The sequence below is a fragment of the Aricia agestis genome, chromosome Z, assembly GCF_905147365.1.
Source record: "Aricia agestis chromosome Z, ilAriAges1.1, whole genome shotgun sequence".
Lineage (NCBI taxonomy): Eukaryota > Metazoa > Arthropoda > Insecta > Lepidoptera > Lycaenidae > Aricia > Aricia agestis.
In genome coordinates, this window is record NC_056428.1 from 40331131 (window position 1) to 40349738 (window position 18608).

General features: G+C 37.3%; 1 protein-coding gene across 1 annotated transcript in view; it reads right to left on the reverse strand.

Annotated features, from left to right (window-relative positions):
- Nucleotides 1-18608, reverse strand: part of LOC121738416 (otoferlin) — an 86334-nt gene that overhangs the window by 36611 nt on the left and 31115 nt on the right. Inside the window, exons 4-6 of the mRNA XM_042130447.1 lie at nt 5028-5605; nt 4461-4730; nt 2188-2374 (exon numbers count right to left, since the gene is read on the reverse strand). Of these exons, the coding sequence (XP_041986381.1) occupies nt 2188-2374; nt 4461-4730; nt 5028-5605 (1035 nt within the window). The remainder of the gene's footprint in view (nt 1-2187; nt 2375-4460; nt 4731-5027; nt 5606-18608) is intronic.

The following is an 18608-nucleotide window of genomic DNA, read 5'->3' on the forward strand; positions in this document are numbered from 1 at the left end:
TAAATATTTTTCGATCATTATCAGGAGTTTGGTGGGGTTCTCACCCATACGTCCAAAAGTTAATGTACAATGCTTTAATTCGTAGCCACTTGGATTATGCGTCCTTTTTATTGGAGCTATGTAGCAAATTTAGTTTAAAAATGTGTGATAAGCTGCAGACAAAATGTTTATGGGTAATCATAGGTGCAATGAAGTCTTCCCCTATTAATGCGCTTCAAGTGGAATGTGCGGAGCCTCCTTTGTCCCTACACCGACAGTATTTGTCGGACAGGTTTATATTTAAGGTATACCAGTGGTCTCGTCACCCTCTTATTAATAAGCTGTTTTCTCTTTCACAATTTTCAACCAGCAGTTATTGGACGCATAAAAATTTCCCTTGTGTTGTGAAGAGCTATCAAAAGATAGTTTGTCTTCCATGTCCTGTGGCCCAATTTTCAATTAATCCGCTATTTGAAGCTTCTTTTTCCTCCCTTGTATTTTCTCCCAATATTATTTTAAATTTACCCATAGTGAAAGGTTCCCCTGTTTCTAATAATCAATTTAATTCTGTAATAAGTGACAAATTTAAAGATTGGACGTTGATTTTTACGGACGCTTCCAAATTATCTGATACTTCTTGTGTAGGTAGTGCCGTTTGGATTCCAAAATTTTATGTTGTCCTTAATAATAAATTGCCTTCATTTTCTTCGGTTTTTAATGCAGAATCAAGTATCAAATTTAAGTAGCAACATACAGGTTGTACTTGCTTGGATTCCTGGTCATAGCGGGATTATAGAAAATGAATGTGTGGATCTATATGCCAAAGAAGCTGCAAAGTCTGGTGGTTTAAGTAATTTCAAAATTTTTTGTCAGGATCTTCTTCCTCTGGCCAAGTTGCATTTGACTCTGGAGTGGAATATCATTTGGACTGAGTCGAGTAGAAATAAAGGACGTTTTTACGCTGAAATTCAGGATTCAGTACCTAGTCGACCGTGGTTTTTTAAATATTTGAAAGCTAATAAGCCTGTTTGCTCTACTATTTGTCGGCTACGTCTGGGTCACTCGTGTAACCCGGTATTTCTAGCTAAAATAAGGGTGAGGGATAGCTCATTGTGTGAATGTGGCTTGGATGAAGGCTCTCCAGACCATATATTTTTTTCTTGCGAAAACAACCTTTCGTTGTACGATTATCTTCCTCCTAATATTCCTTGTCCCACTAATCTTAAATCTATTTTATCGTTAGTATATTCTCCATTTATAGACATCTTATGCTCGTTCATTGCTCATAATCACATTAGGCTCTAGTTGTAATATTATGAATTCTCTTCTTTTTATATTTATTGCATGGTCGCATGAAGTCATCACCCGTGCCCACTGCATGCCAATCAGTTTTCGTTATAAGTTATAATTGTTCACATTTTTCGCCTCAACTCTGACGCTGGCAACTCCTAAATGGGGAGGCTTACGCCAAAAGAAGAAGAAGAAGTAGGTCCCCGATTTGCATATGAATCTGTATGCTGTAGATAGGTATGTGTACTAAACCGATTTCGATAAGTTTTCGGACAAATATTAAGTGATCCACGAATAATAACTTTGTATTTTTGCAATGCTAATAAGTGTACGGATACTGCGTATTATCTCGCGCGAGTTTAAAAGTAGAGTACATAATGGGCATTTTATACAACTTATCTTCACAAAAACGACCAAAACAAGGCTATCCTAAAACCAGATCCTTCAATGAATAAGGTTTCTATTTGCGAGCACCTGCCCAACGTAATGTCGCCGTAAATTCACGTACATTTATTACCTTGTTTCGGCTGTTTTCTTAGTGCTATCATTCTTAAATTTACTACCGGTCTCAGAATGAAATAAGGCTAAGGATCAGTTTACACGGAAACGAGACGTGGCAAGACGCTAATACATGCTTTTACATTTCAAAGTGTGACCAGACCTTTAAATTAGCGGTAAGGTTCTTGAATTTACTACGTCATGTCTCGAAACGAAATATTAAAGCCTGATAATAAGCTGAAATTATCAATTACTGTTAAGAACCGACTAGCCTGACTACGAAAAAAGTCTATTTGTTTTATGCGGTCTTATTACACCTTTTCACAGATAGTTGAGTACGTTTCGATGGAACTGTGTATGGAACAAAGATAATTAATACACAAAGCCACAGTCTTTAAAATAAAGACCATAATATCTTACCTCATTATAATAAGGGCAGTTGGTGCTCTCCTTCACGCTGGTGTATTTCTTTAATTCTCCCACCTGGACGCACACGACGGGGTCCATGTTCAGACCGGCCAGCTGTCTGGCCTCGATGATCCTCACGCAGACCTGAAAGTCTGCCGCCTTCAGCGCCGATGAGCCAGCAAAGTCCAGCACGAACGGCCTTGAAAAAATAACATGTAGCTAAAGGTGGTAAAAGCAATCATGCAACAGACGTTTTTTCACTGAAGCACCTCCATCGTGGTTATCGCAGACAACAAAATTTACAGGTGGGAAGGGGTTGCCAGCGTTAATTAAAAGTAGGAAAATTTCTATTGGAACGGAGTTCCTTATTAGATGACGTTTTCTGAGAATAAACAGCGACGCGTTGTTAGTATATTTCCTGGGCGTCAATAGATGGCGTTTTTTATAATTATTATTTGAGTGCATAATTGTATTATAAGTATACAGGTTTTTTTAACATAAGAAATAACTTCAAGGTGTCAACTGACACCCGAATGGAATTCGGGTGTCAGTTGACACCTCTCAAGTTTTTAATTTTCATGTGGGCACAGCTGAACTCACATGAAAATAATAGTAATTTTCCTACTAAACGCTGGCAACCCCTTCCCACCACCCGATCGTTTTTTATGTGTGCACAGGAAGTACAGAGCAATTGTTTGGAAAAAATAAAGTCACTGAACCTACATTTTTTTCCATTTTTAGGGTTCCGTACCCAAAAGGTAAAAACGGGACCCTATTACTGAGACTTCGATGTCTGTCCGTCTGTCCGTCTGTCTGTCTGTCTGTCTGTCTGTCTGTCTGTCTGTCTGTCTGTCTGTCTGTCTGTCTGTCTGGCTGTCTGTCTGTCTGTCTTTTTGCCTATTTTTGCTCTATTACGGTACGGAACCCTTCGTGCGCGAGTCCGACTCGCACTTGGCCGATTATTTTTCCCCACCCCACAACACCCACACCCACCGCCCACGGCCTGCCAGCACGCAGATTATCAGAAAAGGTTGTTCAGGGAATAGGCCTGGAGATACTGACACATTGGTCATTTGTACCAGTATGGCGGTTTTACAGGGGTATAATTACATAAAGGCAAAAAGGAAAATGATGGTCATACCGCTCGCACTGGCAGCCCAAACTCGTGGGCGTTAATCGAACGTGTCGGATAAATAACGAGTGTCGAACGATTTGTTCCACAAAAATGCTTGTATTTTCAGATAGTCGAAAAAAAATAAGTAGGCGAAAGCGTAATGTCACCCATACTTGTCGGGTGCGGCTTACAGCCAGTTACAGCCCGCCATACCGACGCGAATACGTTAATTTTAATAAAAAAATTGAACCATTTGTACCAGGCTAATTTTTGCATAGCTAATCATCGTCGAGTAGCCATTTACGAAAATCATCTTGCCATACTTTTCCGACAGCGCCCAATGGCCGCCATACCACTGCAAAGGTGTAATTTTTTTTTCACCAAACGATTTGTACCAGTATGGCATTTAAATTTTTGGAAAGTATTTGACAAAATATGACGGAAAAGTATGGCAAGGTGATTTTCGTGAATGGCTACTCGACGATAATTAGCTATGCAAAAATTAGCCTGGTACAAATGGTTCAATTTTTTTAGTAAAACTAGAGATCGCCCAATGGTCGAAATTCGACCTTAGTTTCAACGACATATTTAGGACCACTACCTATATTTTGTAAAAAATATTGACTTTATCATTTTTTTTCAACTCTTGTCTCTGGGACTCAGCTGATCTCAGACTGGCCGTGTAAGCATTGTCTAATAGTAGCTAAGATTCAATAAAAAAAAAACTATAATCTATTTTCAATTTGTCAACTTGTTGTCAACAGACTTCAACCATAAATAAAAGAGTATAATTCGTATGTATAGGCTTGTCACTCAAAAATCTGTCATTTCTCATGTGTGTGTGTTGTAGTGTGTGTAATGTTTTATTTGTTAAAAAAATGTATGATAAAAGCATAATTTCAAAATAAAATTAGCTCGATGCACTCCTTCAACATATAAACTATAACTGTGCAAAATTTCATTCACCTACGTTTCCCCATTTTTCGTCAAAAAAGATACAAAGTTTTTGGCTCACGTATTAATATATAGATTAAAGTATTCGCGTCGGACGTATTAATAATAATAACGGAATTTTAATACAGCTGATGCCACATGACCGATTTGGTCGTCAGCTCTTAGTCGATAAAGTTTAATGTTAAAAACTTATTTCAGTAAAGTAAAATCAACTTACAACTTTTTGCACTTCGATGAGCAAGTCGGTGACCTTGTATCAACCAGAATGGCGTCTTCCGAAGACACTGACGTATGACTGACAGGACCTTCTTGCTCTGAAGATGTCCCCGGCAGTTCTATCAGCCCCTGCTCCTCATCTCCACTGCTATCCCTCTGCCGATATCTTCCGAATCGCATGAAACTCCTCACCGTCTTGAAAGTGGAGGTTCGTTTCTTATGATCTTCCGATATGGTCACAACCTTCTCTCCTCCCAAAGAGAAACCGCGTCTGAAACAAGATTACGATCTCAATGGAATTGAATTTTAAAGCAGGTAAAGAATAACAGAAAATAGTGATCGTAAATCAGATACCCGACCCGACAAAATGGGATGATTATTGTGTATCCGGCTCAAATTGGATGTGAGCGCTGGGATACCTTTTTAGATGTTATTGAAAGAAAGTGATTACGTCAGGGAACTTTCAAGTTTCAACTGGGAACTAGTCGGGTAACGAGTTGTTTGTATTTGTGGTATTTTTAGTATTTTCGTGGACACATTTCTCTAACGAACTTCAATAGTTACTTACTTTAAAATACGCTTCCCAGCGATCTTTAGTCGCCTCGCTCGCGAAGGCTCATCCTCTCCCGACTCTATGTCTATCACCGTTTCTTTGTTCTTCAGCGACATTTCCATCATCTGGATATTCTTCTCCAGGTTGTCTAGAACGTTTTCATCGTCGTCAGACTGGCCCGAGCTTCGGGAGCTCTGTATGGAGCCGTGTCTGGACGTGGCCGCGGAGCTCTGGTCGGAGGTCTGCCGGCTCGATCCATGAACCAGGGCAGACGTCTGCACGACAGTGTATGCATGACTCTGCGGCGAGCTCTGCGGGGACGATTGCTTGACTGTGGACTGTCTGTGGACAGTCATGCCGCGGCTCTGCGCGGGGGTTTGCGAGCGGCTGGCTGGCTGGCTCTGTCCATGGCCTCCGCGCTTGGAGGTGGAAGGCCTGTGGGGGCCGGGCGCGGTGGCCGGTCGGGGGCCATGGACAGACGGCAGATCAAGTTTCCGCGGGCCGGCCGGCTTGCCGCCCTTATCAATCTCTTCAGTATTCATTAGTGTAGATTGTGGAGGCGGGTTGTAGTGTACATCGAAATCCATAAACACCTGAAACAATAGTGATTAATTAACATTACGCTAGGTTGTGTTTTCAGTTTTACATTGTTGTGAAAATGAATGTACCCGATTCGATTTTAATTAATTGAAATTTGATTAATTATAACCTAGCGTTAAAATGGAAATGTAAAAATACAGGGCTGTAAAAGTAGAGGGAGTTATTATTTTTCTAGGGATATACTATTTCACGTATTATAAAGTTAAGTAAATAAAAATCTTTACAAATCATGTCGCTACTAGAAAATACAAGTTGCTTAATAATGAATGGGTTTGGAAACTAGTACACCATTTTTCATGAGGCCAATCTTAGAATTTACATTGACGAAAGTTTAGTGATAATACAATTTACAATTATTACTAGCTGATCCGGCAAATGTTGTTTTGCTATTTAAATTATTTATAGTATCAAGCTAGATAAAAACCTATTCTCAGGCCTCACGAATGTACATGGTACAATGTACATATACAAAATTTCATTAAAATCGGTTGAACTGTTTTGGAGGTTCCGCGCACAAACACTGTGACACGAGAATTTTATATAATACTAGCTGACCCGGCAAACGTTGTTTTACCGGGACAGCTAATAAGTAGGCACCATGACAACGTCCATCGCTATCCCGTTGCACAAAGTACAATGGTCGCCGTTAGTCAGTCTCGAGTTGTAATAATTTAGTATTATTTATTCAACAAATGCACGTCTTATCAATAAAAAAATCAGTTAATCCATTTCGGAGGAGTACGGTAACTAGCATTGTGACACGAGAATTATTTCCTACATAAACAAAATAAATAAAACAATCAAGTATTCGTATAATTTTCATTCCCCGAAATCACATTTGTATTGTATTGAAACATCGTTACTGTGATAATACTCGTAATAAATCATGAAAGTGTACATCCATTTAATTTCGGAAGTCTATTTAGATTACTAGCCAGAAATCTTGTAACGAACATTCGTTAAGGTTCCGCACATAATATCTTAATTAAGAGTAGGCCTCCTGAATTATAAATGTAAATTGCCTGGATTGGGGTACATGTTTTATTGCGTAAACTAACTAGCCTCTATGAGGAATTCAGAGTTATATTAATATCAAAAAGCTTTTGATATCGTTTAATGGCGAAAGTAGGTCAAATAAAGCCGACCCAAATAGACTAAGTTTAATGTAGGCTCTCTTGAAATTTTGTGAAAAATCTATAAGTACGATATAATTGTATAAAGCAAAATTATTTAATTGTGTCGAACAACTTAACTATGCTGGTAATTGGTATGTTTGTTTTTGTTTATTTTCGGTCTTTGTTTGTTTTGATCCGCTATCTTATCCCCATAGCTGGGCATTAACTCGTTAATCCGTTAATCGTTAATTAACGAAGTTAACATTTTGATTTACGGATTAACTTTTAAGTTAACTTTTAAAAATATTAACGGACTGGTTAACTTCCGTTAATATGCAGAAGTCCCTTAATCGTTAATCCAATGTAGGCATTGGATTAACGATTATAATAGTAGGCTATTTACCGCACGGCACCGCGGCGCGGCGCGAAAACAGGTACAGACGAAAAAAAAAACAATACTAGATATACATTTTCAGGCGCATGCGAGTGAGAAGAGATTTGTTTCGTTTTATCATTTTATTACTCAGCACCGGTGCTTATAGAGAGAGTGATTTGTTTATTGTTATTACAAATCATTTGCATGTTGATTAAGAAGAGTGCAGTATAATTTAGTTACCTAACTAAATTATACTGCACTCTTCTTTATCAACATGCAAATGATTTATAATAACAAAATACTTCTATAATAATTATTGTATTCTAATTTCTACCTAGAATAAAATAATTATAGAAGTATTTTGTTTTGTCCCTAACCTGTTAACTTCAAGTCAGTAACTGGCAGGAGGTAGCGCAGGACAGGGCTCAATGGCGGAAGCGCATTTCGGAGGCCAAGATCCACTTTGGGTCGCTGAGCCAGCGGAGTTAGTTAGTTAGTTGTTAACTTCCAAAACCATGTGCCCAGCTATGCTTATCCCCAAACTCTAGGCTGCGACTACGACTCATTCGCTGCGATTATGGCGATTATGACGTACACACTACGTGCACTACGTGTACTACGTGTACATGACGTACTTGCGACAGCAACGCAACAGCAGAAATTTTGAATTAAGTAATTTATTTTCAGACAGCAATAATTAATGTGATTATGTCAAACGCCTGTTGCGTTGCTGTCGCGAGATCTCTGTCGATTTAATCTCGCCGCAGGGTAAAGCTTCCCGTGGCTTATGGGTAATTAGTGACGTCACAGGCGGCTTGTAACGATTAATTAGTCTGGAACACGCTCGCCGGGTTATAATCTCCCGGTTATCCCACTCGCTAAGATGAATCTATGCTCTCATCATTTATTCGTATTATACCTGCAGTAACATGCCATAATATTATTGCAATGCTACAGACGTGATATATTTACATAGTCAATTGTTACAATAACACAGTAGGTACGTTTTGGGTATGTTCCAAAATATAAACCAGTCTACTATGCCAGTGCTCTGAATACGTCGACGCGGCGCCGTACTGTTGATTCGTTCTAAAATGTTCGCCAGTACAATGACGAATATGAGTTGTTAGGCGTGTCATAATAATACTCTTGTCGCACCAGTAGAATAAAGTGTTGGACATAATATAGTTTTTTATTTTTTTATATCGCGCTACATAGGCCCATACAATATATACCTTAATGTCTAACATACATATTAATTATAATCTTAATACTACTACTAACCTACTTACTACACGGCGACGTGACGCTCGCTTCATCAATAGTGTTGACTATTAAACACAGAAAAAGTACTTTCTAAAACAGATAAGACTTGGTATTGCTTTTTATAACAGATTTCAAGCTAAAAAATTTTAGCGCCTGAGTCTAAATCCCTATTGCACGCACTAAGCACAGGAAAATATGGTATAATTACTGTCGTATTAAATGATGTTATTAAGATTAATAACAAATGTTACTGACTGACATAATCTACAAGGCAGTCTAAAGTAACAAAAAATTAATGAAAAAACTAAAACTAACAACACAAAATAGCTAAACAATCAACCAATACGAATCCCTAAAAATCTCACACTTAGTATATTAATTTGGCCACCCACGTACCATCGATTAATATCATTAAGTAGTTAGTACGTATACTTTATTAACCTTAATATTAAATACCAATAAACGAAACACTGGGTTGAAGTGATCAAGGTGGACAGTTAATATTCACGTTCGAACGGGATTGTCCATCTGGGACCTGGGTCATATGAATTATTCAAAAACGCGCCGTTTAATTTAGCAGTTAGCCTGCTCCGTGCTACCACCAACCTAGGAATAGCCTCTTGAATTTACAATGATAATGAACCAAAATGGACAGTGTAGTTGAGGTATTTTCATTCCTCAAATAACTTCCTGGATCGCATTGTAATTTGAACTTTGTATTTGCTGATCCAAATTTTCCAAGCTTTAGAGTTTTTAACCAAAAAGTAGGAGGTTTCTCAATGTGACTTTATTATGTTTTCTTTTTTTATGTTTGTTCGCAGATAACTCCGCCGTTTGTGGATCGATTTTCAAAATTCTACTGTTGTTGATAAGAATGTACTTCGGGTATCACGTTTCCGAGAGTGGTATTCTGATATTTATGGGATGAGGGATCCATGAGATATCGATCGAGGGATATGAATTTGTTAAAACACACATACTTACCTAGTAATCCTGACGTTATTTCAAATATTTCAAGCATTGTGTTACCAAGTCACCAAGTGGAATTCTATAAGAAGGTGTACCCTTATCCTATAGGCATTGAACATAACTCCTGAGGCTTTAAATATACTTATTATTAGTTTTCGGTCATCGCGTAGATAACTGCATGTTAATATCATTGGTGTCTACTACAGTTTCGTAAACAGTAATATAATCGTAAATATGCAAAATCGTTTTAAAAGACCTAGATAATGTATAATATACTTTTTGAAATTCACCTAGGTACAGTTAACTTTGAAATTGTGGTAGTTATACACACATGGATGGAATTATACATATGCAACCAAATAATTCTATAGAAGTCTTCGTATACAACTACAGTTGTATATGCGTATTATGCGTAAGTGACTTATAGATAACTACATACTACTCGTATACAGAAACAAAAATCATTATTTTTAAATAAAAAATTAAAACTGACTTGCAGTAAAATAATATTAAAATTCCCAATGAATATTATATTGTTTTTACTGTGGGAGTCTGTTCTAATTTTTTGTTTAAAAATACATTACATTTCCTCTTACAAAATAGCTAAACGCACAATAGGGATGATGATAAGGTCAAAGATTAGAATTTTGTTAATAAATAAAGAAATCACGGTAAAAAATAAGTGTTCCAAAAATTTCAGCTTGATAGCATTTGTATTTTTTTTGTTATGCGCCTTCAAAATGGGATATTGAAGTCGAATTTTTTTTTCAATTAAATTTCTTAATATTTGTATACAATTTGATAACTTATGCAATTAAAAGCAACTTTTGTTATGAAACCACTTTCATAAACGCAATATTTAATATACCTGTCGAACAAAGTTGTCTCCCGATCCGTACAAACTACGAAAGACTGACGTCATACTTTCGTAGCACTTTGTATGGAGCGTTTCGGGCAGGTCTTTTTTATGAGATATTTGAATTGTCATATCTTGGTGAATTTTTAAGCTATCAGAGTCATTCTCTCAACGATGTTTCTATTTTTTAAGTGTCTTTCAATTACCGATAAGAAAAAAAAAATAGTCATCATGCCTATTCTGTAGAAACAGCTAGAATATATACAGTGTGTAACAAAAATAAGTGATAATACTTTAGGGTGGGTACGTGTTCCTTGTAGAGAGCTCACTGTAAAAGTAGCAGCTCTGAAAGGCGAAAAAAATTTTTCGCTTCTATATGGGCAAGGGCCCGAGCGTCACGAGTTTCCCCATACAAAAGTGAAAATAAATTTTGGTCTTTCAGCGCTGCTACTTTCACAGTGAACTCTATATATATATATATATATACTTTTAAATATAATATAACAGTATCCAATAAAATATTCCCAGTTGTATAAATGTTATATCTGTCTAAATATTTGTGTCCGTAGTATCACGTTTCGCTTTTACCACACTCGATTCATCAATATTTTTACGCGTGAGTGTACAAACAGATTTAAAAAACGAGGCCAGGCGAAACAATGGCCAATTTTATAACGTAAATATTGGAATACATTATAATATTAAAGATCAATCTCTAGGTCATCGATCAATCCCCAAAACGGCCCTGGGAGGGATCATGCCCAAAGGGATTCGTAGATAAAACTTTCACTGAAACATACGGGCTCCCTTATTCAAGTTAAGATGGTACTAGAACTGTATTGGCCAGGTTAGCCAGCTTACATTTTAGCTAAGTATACTATATTTTATAGTAGAATAGAAGATGACCCTTGCGCTAAAATTCGCACAGGAACCGTACAATTTTCCGCAGCCGAAACTATACTATGCTCTTTCCCGTTTTATAAAGTATCGCCATACCAAATTCCACCTAAATCGTTTCATCCGTTAAGGCGTGATGAGGTAACAGAAATACGGACATACACAATTTGGTATTTATAATATTAGTGAGGATAAGGATAGCTGTTAGCCGGTTAGCTATGAAACTGTTACCGTAGGTTTACAGTTTAAGCTGATTTTATCGGTAATTTACCGTTCATTAGCCAAAGCCTAACCGCCAACCGGCTTTGTACGAAGCGCACAGAATCCACGATACGCCAGAACTAACCTCAAACCGCAGGACCTATTTGATTGAAATTTCGTATCAAAATACTTTGAGTACTTGGAAAGGATACGAAATTGTTTTTATCTTGCAAAAAAAGAGTTCCCGCGTGAAGAGACTTTTGATGAAACGAAGTTGCGGGCAACATCAGGGTGTTACAGAAATAAGTATTTATATTTTAATAAGACTTGCTGACTCGGCAAACGTTGTTTGCCATATAAATTATTTATAGTATCAATTAATTTAAAATGTAGATAAAAACCTACTCTCAGGCCTAACGAACGTACATACAAAAATTTCAGTAAGCTACTGAGCCGTTTTTGAGGAGTTCGCTCACAAACATTGTAACACGAGAATTTTGTAAGTATATTATGTATATTATGTTACGCTCAAAGACCGAAAACGCTCAGTGAGTGAAAAAATGGGTCACAACGCGTTGTGGTAATAGTGAACCGGCCACTATTACCACACTAAGGCCACGACGCGAATTTCGCGTCGTGCTGAGCATTTAAACACAGCCACGACGCGAATCCGTGTTGTGGCCCTAATGAAAACGGCTACGACGCGTTCTGAAACCAGGTTAGTTACTCAGGAGTAATTTTATAGCGCCCAAGTGTGTGCGCAATACACAAGAGCACTCTGGTTTCAATGAAACTAGGCCAGTTACGCAGGGGTAATTTTATAGTGCCTTAGTGTGTGTGCAATACACAAGAGCACGTTACGCAGGAGTAGTTTTATAGTGCCCAAGTGTGTGCGCAATACACATTTGCGCACACACTTGTGTCATGGCCGTTTTACTATTACCACAACGCGTTGTGAGCCATTTTTTCGCTCACTGAGCGTTTTCGGTCTTTGAGCGTAACATATATATATATATATATATATATATATATATATATATATATATATATATATATATATATATATATATATATATATATATATATATATATATATATATATATATATATATATATATATATTGTACGTTAAAAAATCTTATAAAACACGAACACGTGTCATATGTTTCAGACGAAATTGTATTTTCATGTGATTACCTGTTCACGTGTGGATGTCACGCGTCACGCGGCGTACTCGTGCGAGGACGTGCTTACATAAGTTTACATAACTTATGCCCACTTGCACCAATCCAATTTCAAAGAAACCATTTGGAAGAAAACGGCATATTACGCATAATATCGTGAAGAGACTTTTGACGAAACATCTGCTGTTACAGAAATTAGTATTCTCTATCTAATAAGTAATAACCAATTTAATAATATATCAAATCAAATTATTTATTCATATAATGTACTTTATAAAGGTGTTATCTTATGTCTAGTTTGTGCTTACATTATACCATTAAAATGGTGTTGTATAACTTATAATAAGATTAATAATCTAGGATAATGAAATAAAATCTTATAAACCTAAAAACACGACCACGTGCTATGAATGTCTCGGGCGAAATTGTATTTTCGTGTGATTACATTCTGTTCACGTGTGGATGTCACGCGTCACGCGGCGTACTCGTACGAGGACGTGCTTTCATAACTCATGCCCACTTGAGCCAATCCAAGTTCAAGTTGGGTTAACTTGAAAGAATAAAGGCATGATATCCATATACTTACTAATCCATACTAATATTATGAATGCGAAAGTGTGTCTGTCTGTCTATTTGTCCGTCTGTCTGTCTGTTACCTCTTCACGCTCAAATCACTGAACCGATTTTGCTGAAATTTGGTATGGAGATTCTTTGAGTCTCGGGAAAGGACATAGGATAGTTTTGTGCCGAAAAAATGTATGGTTTTAGCGCCATGAACAAGTTTTGGCGCCTGTTGCGCCAAAACTTGCAGGCATCATGTAGAACTCACATAATAAAGTGCCTTTTTATCTTAAATACAAGGAATGAGAAAAACAATACAAAATTTAATCCAGGGTTAGTATGCAGTTTGACCTTACACATAATTTTATAGGCCTCATAGTTTTTTTTTTTTATAATATTGTTATAATTGATACATATCCTTTTGAAAAAGGTTGTTTGTCATTGAACTAAAAGTAGTTAAAAGTTTCGCACGTAAAATCCCGTTGAATGAGACTTGTGGTCAGCCAACAACTATAAAAGTAAACTACGTAAAAGTTTGTACCGGGCTATTGATCTCATATGCAGGTGTTAGGCAATATAAACTTCATAGACTTGTAATTGGTTTCGACGCTTACTATAACATAATATTATGTTCATGAAAATTGCTTTAGTTAAACAAATTTATAGTCAGTATTTCTTCTAAAAAATGTCGTTCCCTCCACTCTACACCTAAATTGAATTAAAAATAATTATCATTGAATGACTGTACTTTTACTGTAAAAAAGTAGTCCTCCGCAAAACAATTTTAGCTTGTAAGTGCAACAACGTACCTGTACAGAATAAACTTTAGATCTTATAATTTTTATTAGTCTAATTACTTTATAAAAACTGCTTCAGGAAATGATGATTACATGTTAAAAAATTCTGAATTTAAAGCCCCAGTTTGTGAAAGCAACAGCCCTTTGATAGTGTCCGTGATTGTTTAGGGTATGTTTGTGTTCTCAACATCGTACTCCAACAAGGACACAAGATGATCTGTTTGACAAACTATCACCTTAATTCAGTTTTACATGACAATAATTAATTATACAGTATATAACATTATGAGCGATCGACTAAATGTTTTGACAACTGGTTCTTTACAGAAATACTGTTTTTACTTTTTACGCAGTTTATAAATAGTAAGTTAACCTTGTGCTTTTACACAAAAATTATGTAAGTTTGGCGTGGGAATAAATCCTCGAATAACTTACTTTATCAATAATTTTGTGAACATAATATTATTATAACGATAAAGTAAAATAAGATAATAAGAATAATAATAATAAATATTAATTATGTTATAAAGCATAGACGAGTCTGAAGATATACAAATATTTTATTTTTATCCTTATTGGGTTTTTGATAATTTCCTTGGTACACATAATTTTATAAAAGATACAGAAAAGAATATGGGGCAAAATTGTATGAAAAAGACTTAAAGGATTTAACCGGGGTTGTTTTACATCCACAAAACCCGGATTACACATTCATTATTCCATTTATAAAACGGTGTAGTGATGAGGTGTAGAGCAATAAAAGAGTGAAAAGACGCGTGTGTAACCGCAGTCAGGCGTGGAGGCCCAATTACTTTTCTTTATGAAATGGACCAGAAAAAGAGCAGACACATTGCATCATGGTTAGATTAGCGCAAAGCCTTTTCAAACCCTCCAGTACCTTTATTTTCTCACTAATGTTCTGTCTGTTTTGATCAGTGTGCGATTGTGCAATAGGTTATAATATATCGAGTACGAAAAATTCGACCTGCCTTCAGTGCCCAGTCTCATTGGGCGTGAAGATTAGCTGGTTTCAGTCTACGCTGTAATATAATAGCATAAAGTATATTATAGCTCATATGATAGCACAAGAATATCGCGCAACATACATTGTTATGGACACTTTCACACTTTTTTTTTAATGAATCAAGGGGGCAAACGAGCAAACGGGTCACCTGATGGAAAGCAACTTCCGTCGCCCATGGACACTCGCAGCGTCAGAAGAGCTGCAGGTGTGTTGCCGTCCTTTTAAGAGGGAATAGCTTCCATCACTAGTATATTAGTGATCGAAGGGGAATAGGGTAATAGGGGAGGGTAGGGATGGGAAGGGAAGGGAATAGGGGAGGGTAGGGAAGGGAATAGGGTAGGGGATTGGGCCTCCGGTAAACTCACTCACTCGGCGAAACACAGCGCAAGCGCTGTTTCACGCTGGTTTTCTGTGAGAACGTGGTATTTCTCCGGTCGCGCCGGCCCATTCGTGCCGAAGCATGGCTCTCCCACGTATATCACTGTACTGTAACTATTTATATTGGCTTGCTATACGCTATGTATGGACTATTCGTGTGCTATGAGCTATAATACACTATGCTATTAAATTGTAGCGTTGTTTCAAACCAGCTTAATAGAGATACAAGCGCGTCTCCGTTACTAATCCCACTCAACCTTGAATCCGGCATTATGGTATTATCCGGTCAAGTCACAGTCTCCTGCAATCTCCATTTAATTAAAGATAGGAAATCTTTACATGGGCGGGGTGGATCTACAGGATGTAACAAAACTAAGTGATAATACTTTAGGGTGTGTATGTGTTCATTTTAGAGAGTTCACTATGAAAGTAGCAGCGCTGAAAGACCAAAATTTGTTTTTACTTTTGTATGTGGAAACTCGTGACGCTCGGGCCCTTGCCCTTACAAAAGTGAAAAAAAAATCGTCTTTCAGAGCTGCTACTTTCACAGTGAACTCGCTACAAGGAACACGTACACACCCTGAAGTATTATCACTTATTTTTGTTACACACTGTATTATTTATATAATAGTTTATTAGAAATATAGTATCCGTATAGTATGTAATAGTAGTTATTATAGTATGTATTTATTACTGTTGATAAAATTGTACTTTGCATCTACCTCATCTTGTCTCAACATCACCCAAAGGTTGGCTGGAAGAAAATGCCTAAAGGCATTAAGCCCGCCTCTGCACCTTTATGTGTGCAAAAGTATAATAAAAAAAAGGGAGAAAAAATTTGGTCGTTCAGCGCTGCCACTTTCACAGTGAAGTCTCTACGAGGGACACGTACACATCCTAAAATATTATGACTTAATTTTGTTACACACTGTATATATTATACTAGTTAGGTTAGCCGTTGATGATGCTTTACAATTTCAGTTTTAAAATAAAAACCGTCTATAATATTTGTACGTCCCGACTCCCGGTGTTTGCATTGTGTATTTGAACATACAGGTCCTCTATGCGCAGGAAATATCTCCGATAAATAACCCATCGTACATTCCCGGAACGATTTTATTCACGGTACGGAAAAATAATGGTCCATATTTTCATGAAAAATAAAGAAAATCAAGTTTCGGAAATGAGTTCATACATAATCATTTTACCGGATATATAAAACAGAGAGCTACTTTAAGGTGGGTACGCGTCCCTCAAACAGAGTTCACTATGAAAGTAGCAGCACTAAAAGAGCTAGTTTTGACTTCTATATTCCCAGGTGTAATGGGATATATTACTGCAATGTTTTCATGCCAGACTGCAGCACCAGCACAGACAGTCAACAAAAAGGTTTGGTCGACGTTTGACAGCGTTTCTGTCGATATTCTGATATGACTTCTATACGTGGGAGAGCCATGCTTCGGCACTAATGGGCCGGCTCGACCGGAGTAATACCACGTTCTCACAGAAAACCGGCGTGAAACAGCGCTTACGCTGTGTTTCGCCGAGTGAGTGGGTTTACCGGAGGCCCAATCCCCTGTCCTATTCCCTTCCCTACCCTCCCCTATTCCCTTCCTTTCTCATCCCTACCCTCCCCTATTACCCTACTCCCTCTTAAAAGGCCGGCAACGCACCTGCAGCTCTTCTGATGTTGCGAGTGTCCATGGGCGACGGAAGTTGCTTTCCATCAGGTGACCCGTTTGCTCGTTTGCCCCTTTATTTCATTTAAAAAAAAACATTTTTATTGTACGTGCTAGTAACGCTCTGCTCTGAACTTTGCGCAATATTCCCTGTTATAGTAATCGCAACAACTCATACATTGACGACCTCTGTGGCTCAGTTGGTGGGCTGTTGGTAGCCGGGGGTCGCGGGTTCGAATCCCGCCGACGGAACAAAAAGTTCCCGCGTCTTGGATGTGTATTAAATATGTGTAATATTATAATAAAAATCTTAAATATATCTTATATCTTTAAACCAGCAATTCTTGTATATATACAGTGTGTAACAAAAACTAGTGATAATACTTTAGGATGTGTACATGTTCCTTGTGGGTGGGCGAAGGCCCGAGCGTCACGAGTTTTCCCAAACAAAAGTGAAAAAAAATTTTGGTCTTTCAGCGCTGCTACTTTCACAGTGAACTCTCTACAAGGAACACGTACACACCATAAAGTATTATCGCTTGTTTTTGTTACACCCTGTATATAATTGGAATCTTGGAATCGGCTCCAACGATTTTCATGAAATTTAGTATATAGGGGGTTTCGGGGGCGATAAATCGATCTAGCTAGGAATCATTTTCAGAAAATGTATTTTTATTCGTGTTTTATCGATAATCGATAAACTGAAAAATATGACTCTTCCTGACATATATTGGCGAATAATAATACTTTTTTGTTGGCAACTAATTGTTTTAACGACCAGCAGATGGCGTTGTTAAGTAACACGAAGTCAATGAGTATTTGCTATACCGAGCAAAGCTCCTTGATCCAGGTGCTGTATAGTATAAAAGCTACATAAAAGCATTAAATATATTTCCGTTGTCTGGTACCTGTAACACAAGTCCTTCAGATACTTCGCATGGGGCCAGACTGACGTGGTGTGAAGCGAAGATATTATTATTATTATACAATAAATTATAATTATCATGGTTTAATGATTATTCGCTCTATTCTAACTAGCTACTTTGACGCCTACAAAGAAATGAAAGCCTATAATAGCGTATTACATCACTAACACAGCCACAAAATGTTATAATATAATTTAATTTCGAAAGATTATTTCCAAGTTTATTCAAATGAAATGAATAAATTAAGACTTCTACTTCTTAAAACGCGTGGGGACCTAGTCCAAGTTTAATTTCACAGATTAATTAGACATTCAGACCTATTCAAACTAAAATACAGACTTAAAAGCTGTTTGGTACGTGACCCAAATCAAAACTAACGCCGCCATATTGAAAATCTTTAAAGTTCTAACTTCTAGCACAATATTGATGCGGGGCGCAACGGGCCGCATTTTTGAACCGACTTCATAAAAAGAAGGTTATCAATTGGACCCGTATGTATGCAATATTTTCAGAATTGGCCAGTTTTCTTATATTGTAGTCTATACAGGTTGATAGGGTTAACACTGTTATAATTCAAACCATCATATCAAATAAACCCGTCAAAATGAACAACTTTTTCTATGAGAACAATGCTGGGAACTCAAAAAAAATGCCGCCGCGGCTCACGCCCTCATGACATTGTCACGCGCCAAAACGTCCTTGTAGGTGTATAATATAACTAATAAGTTTTCAGCTTTCAGGCGACCCACATAAAATATTTGTTCTTT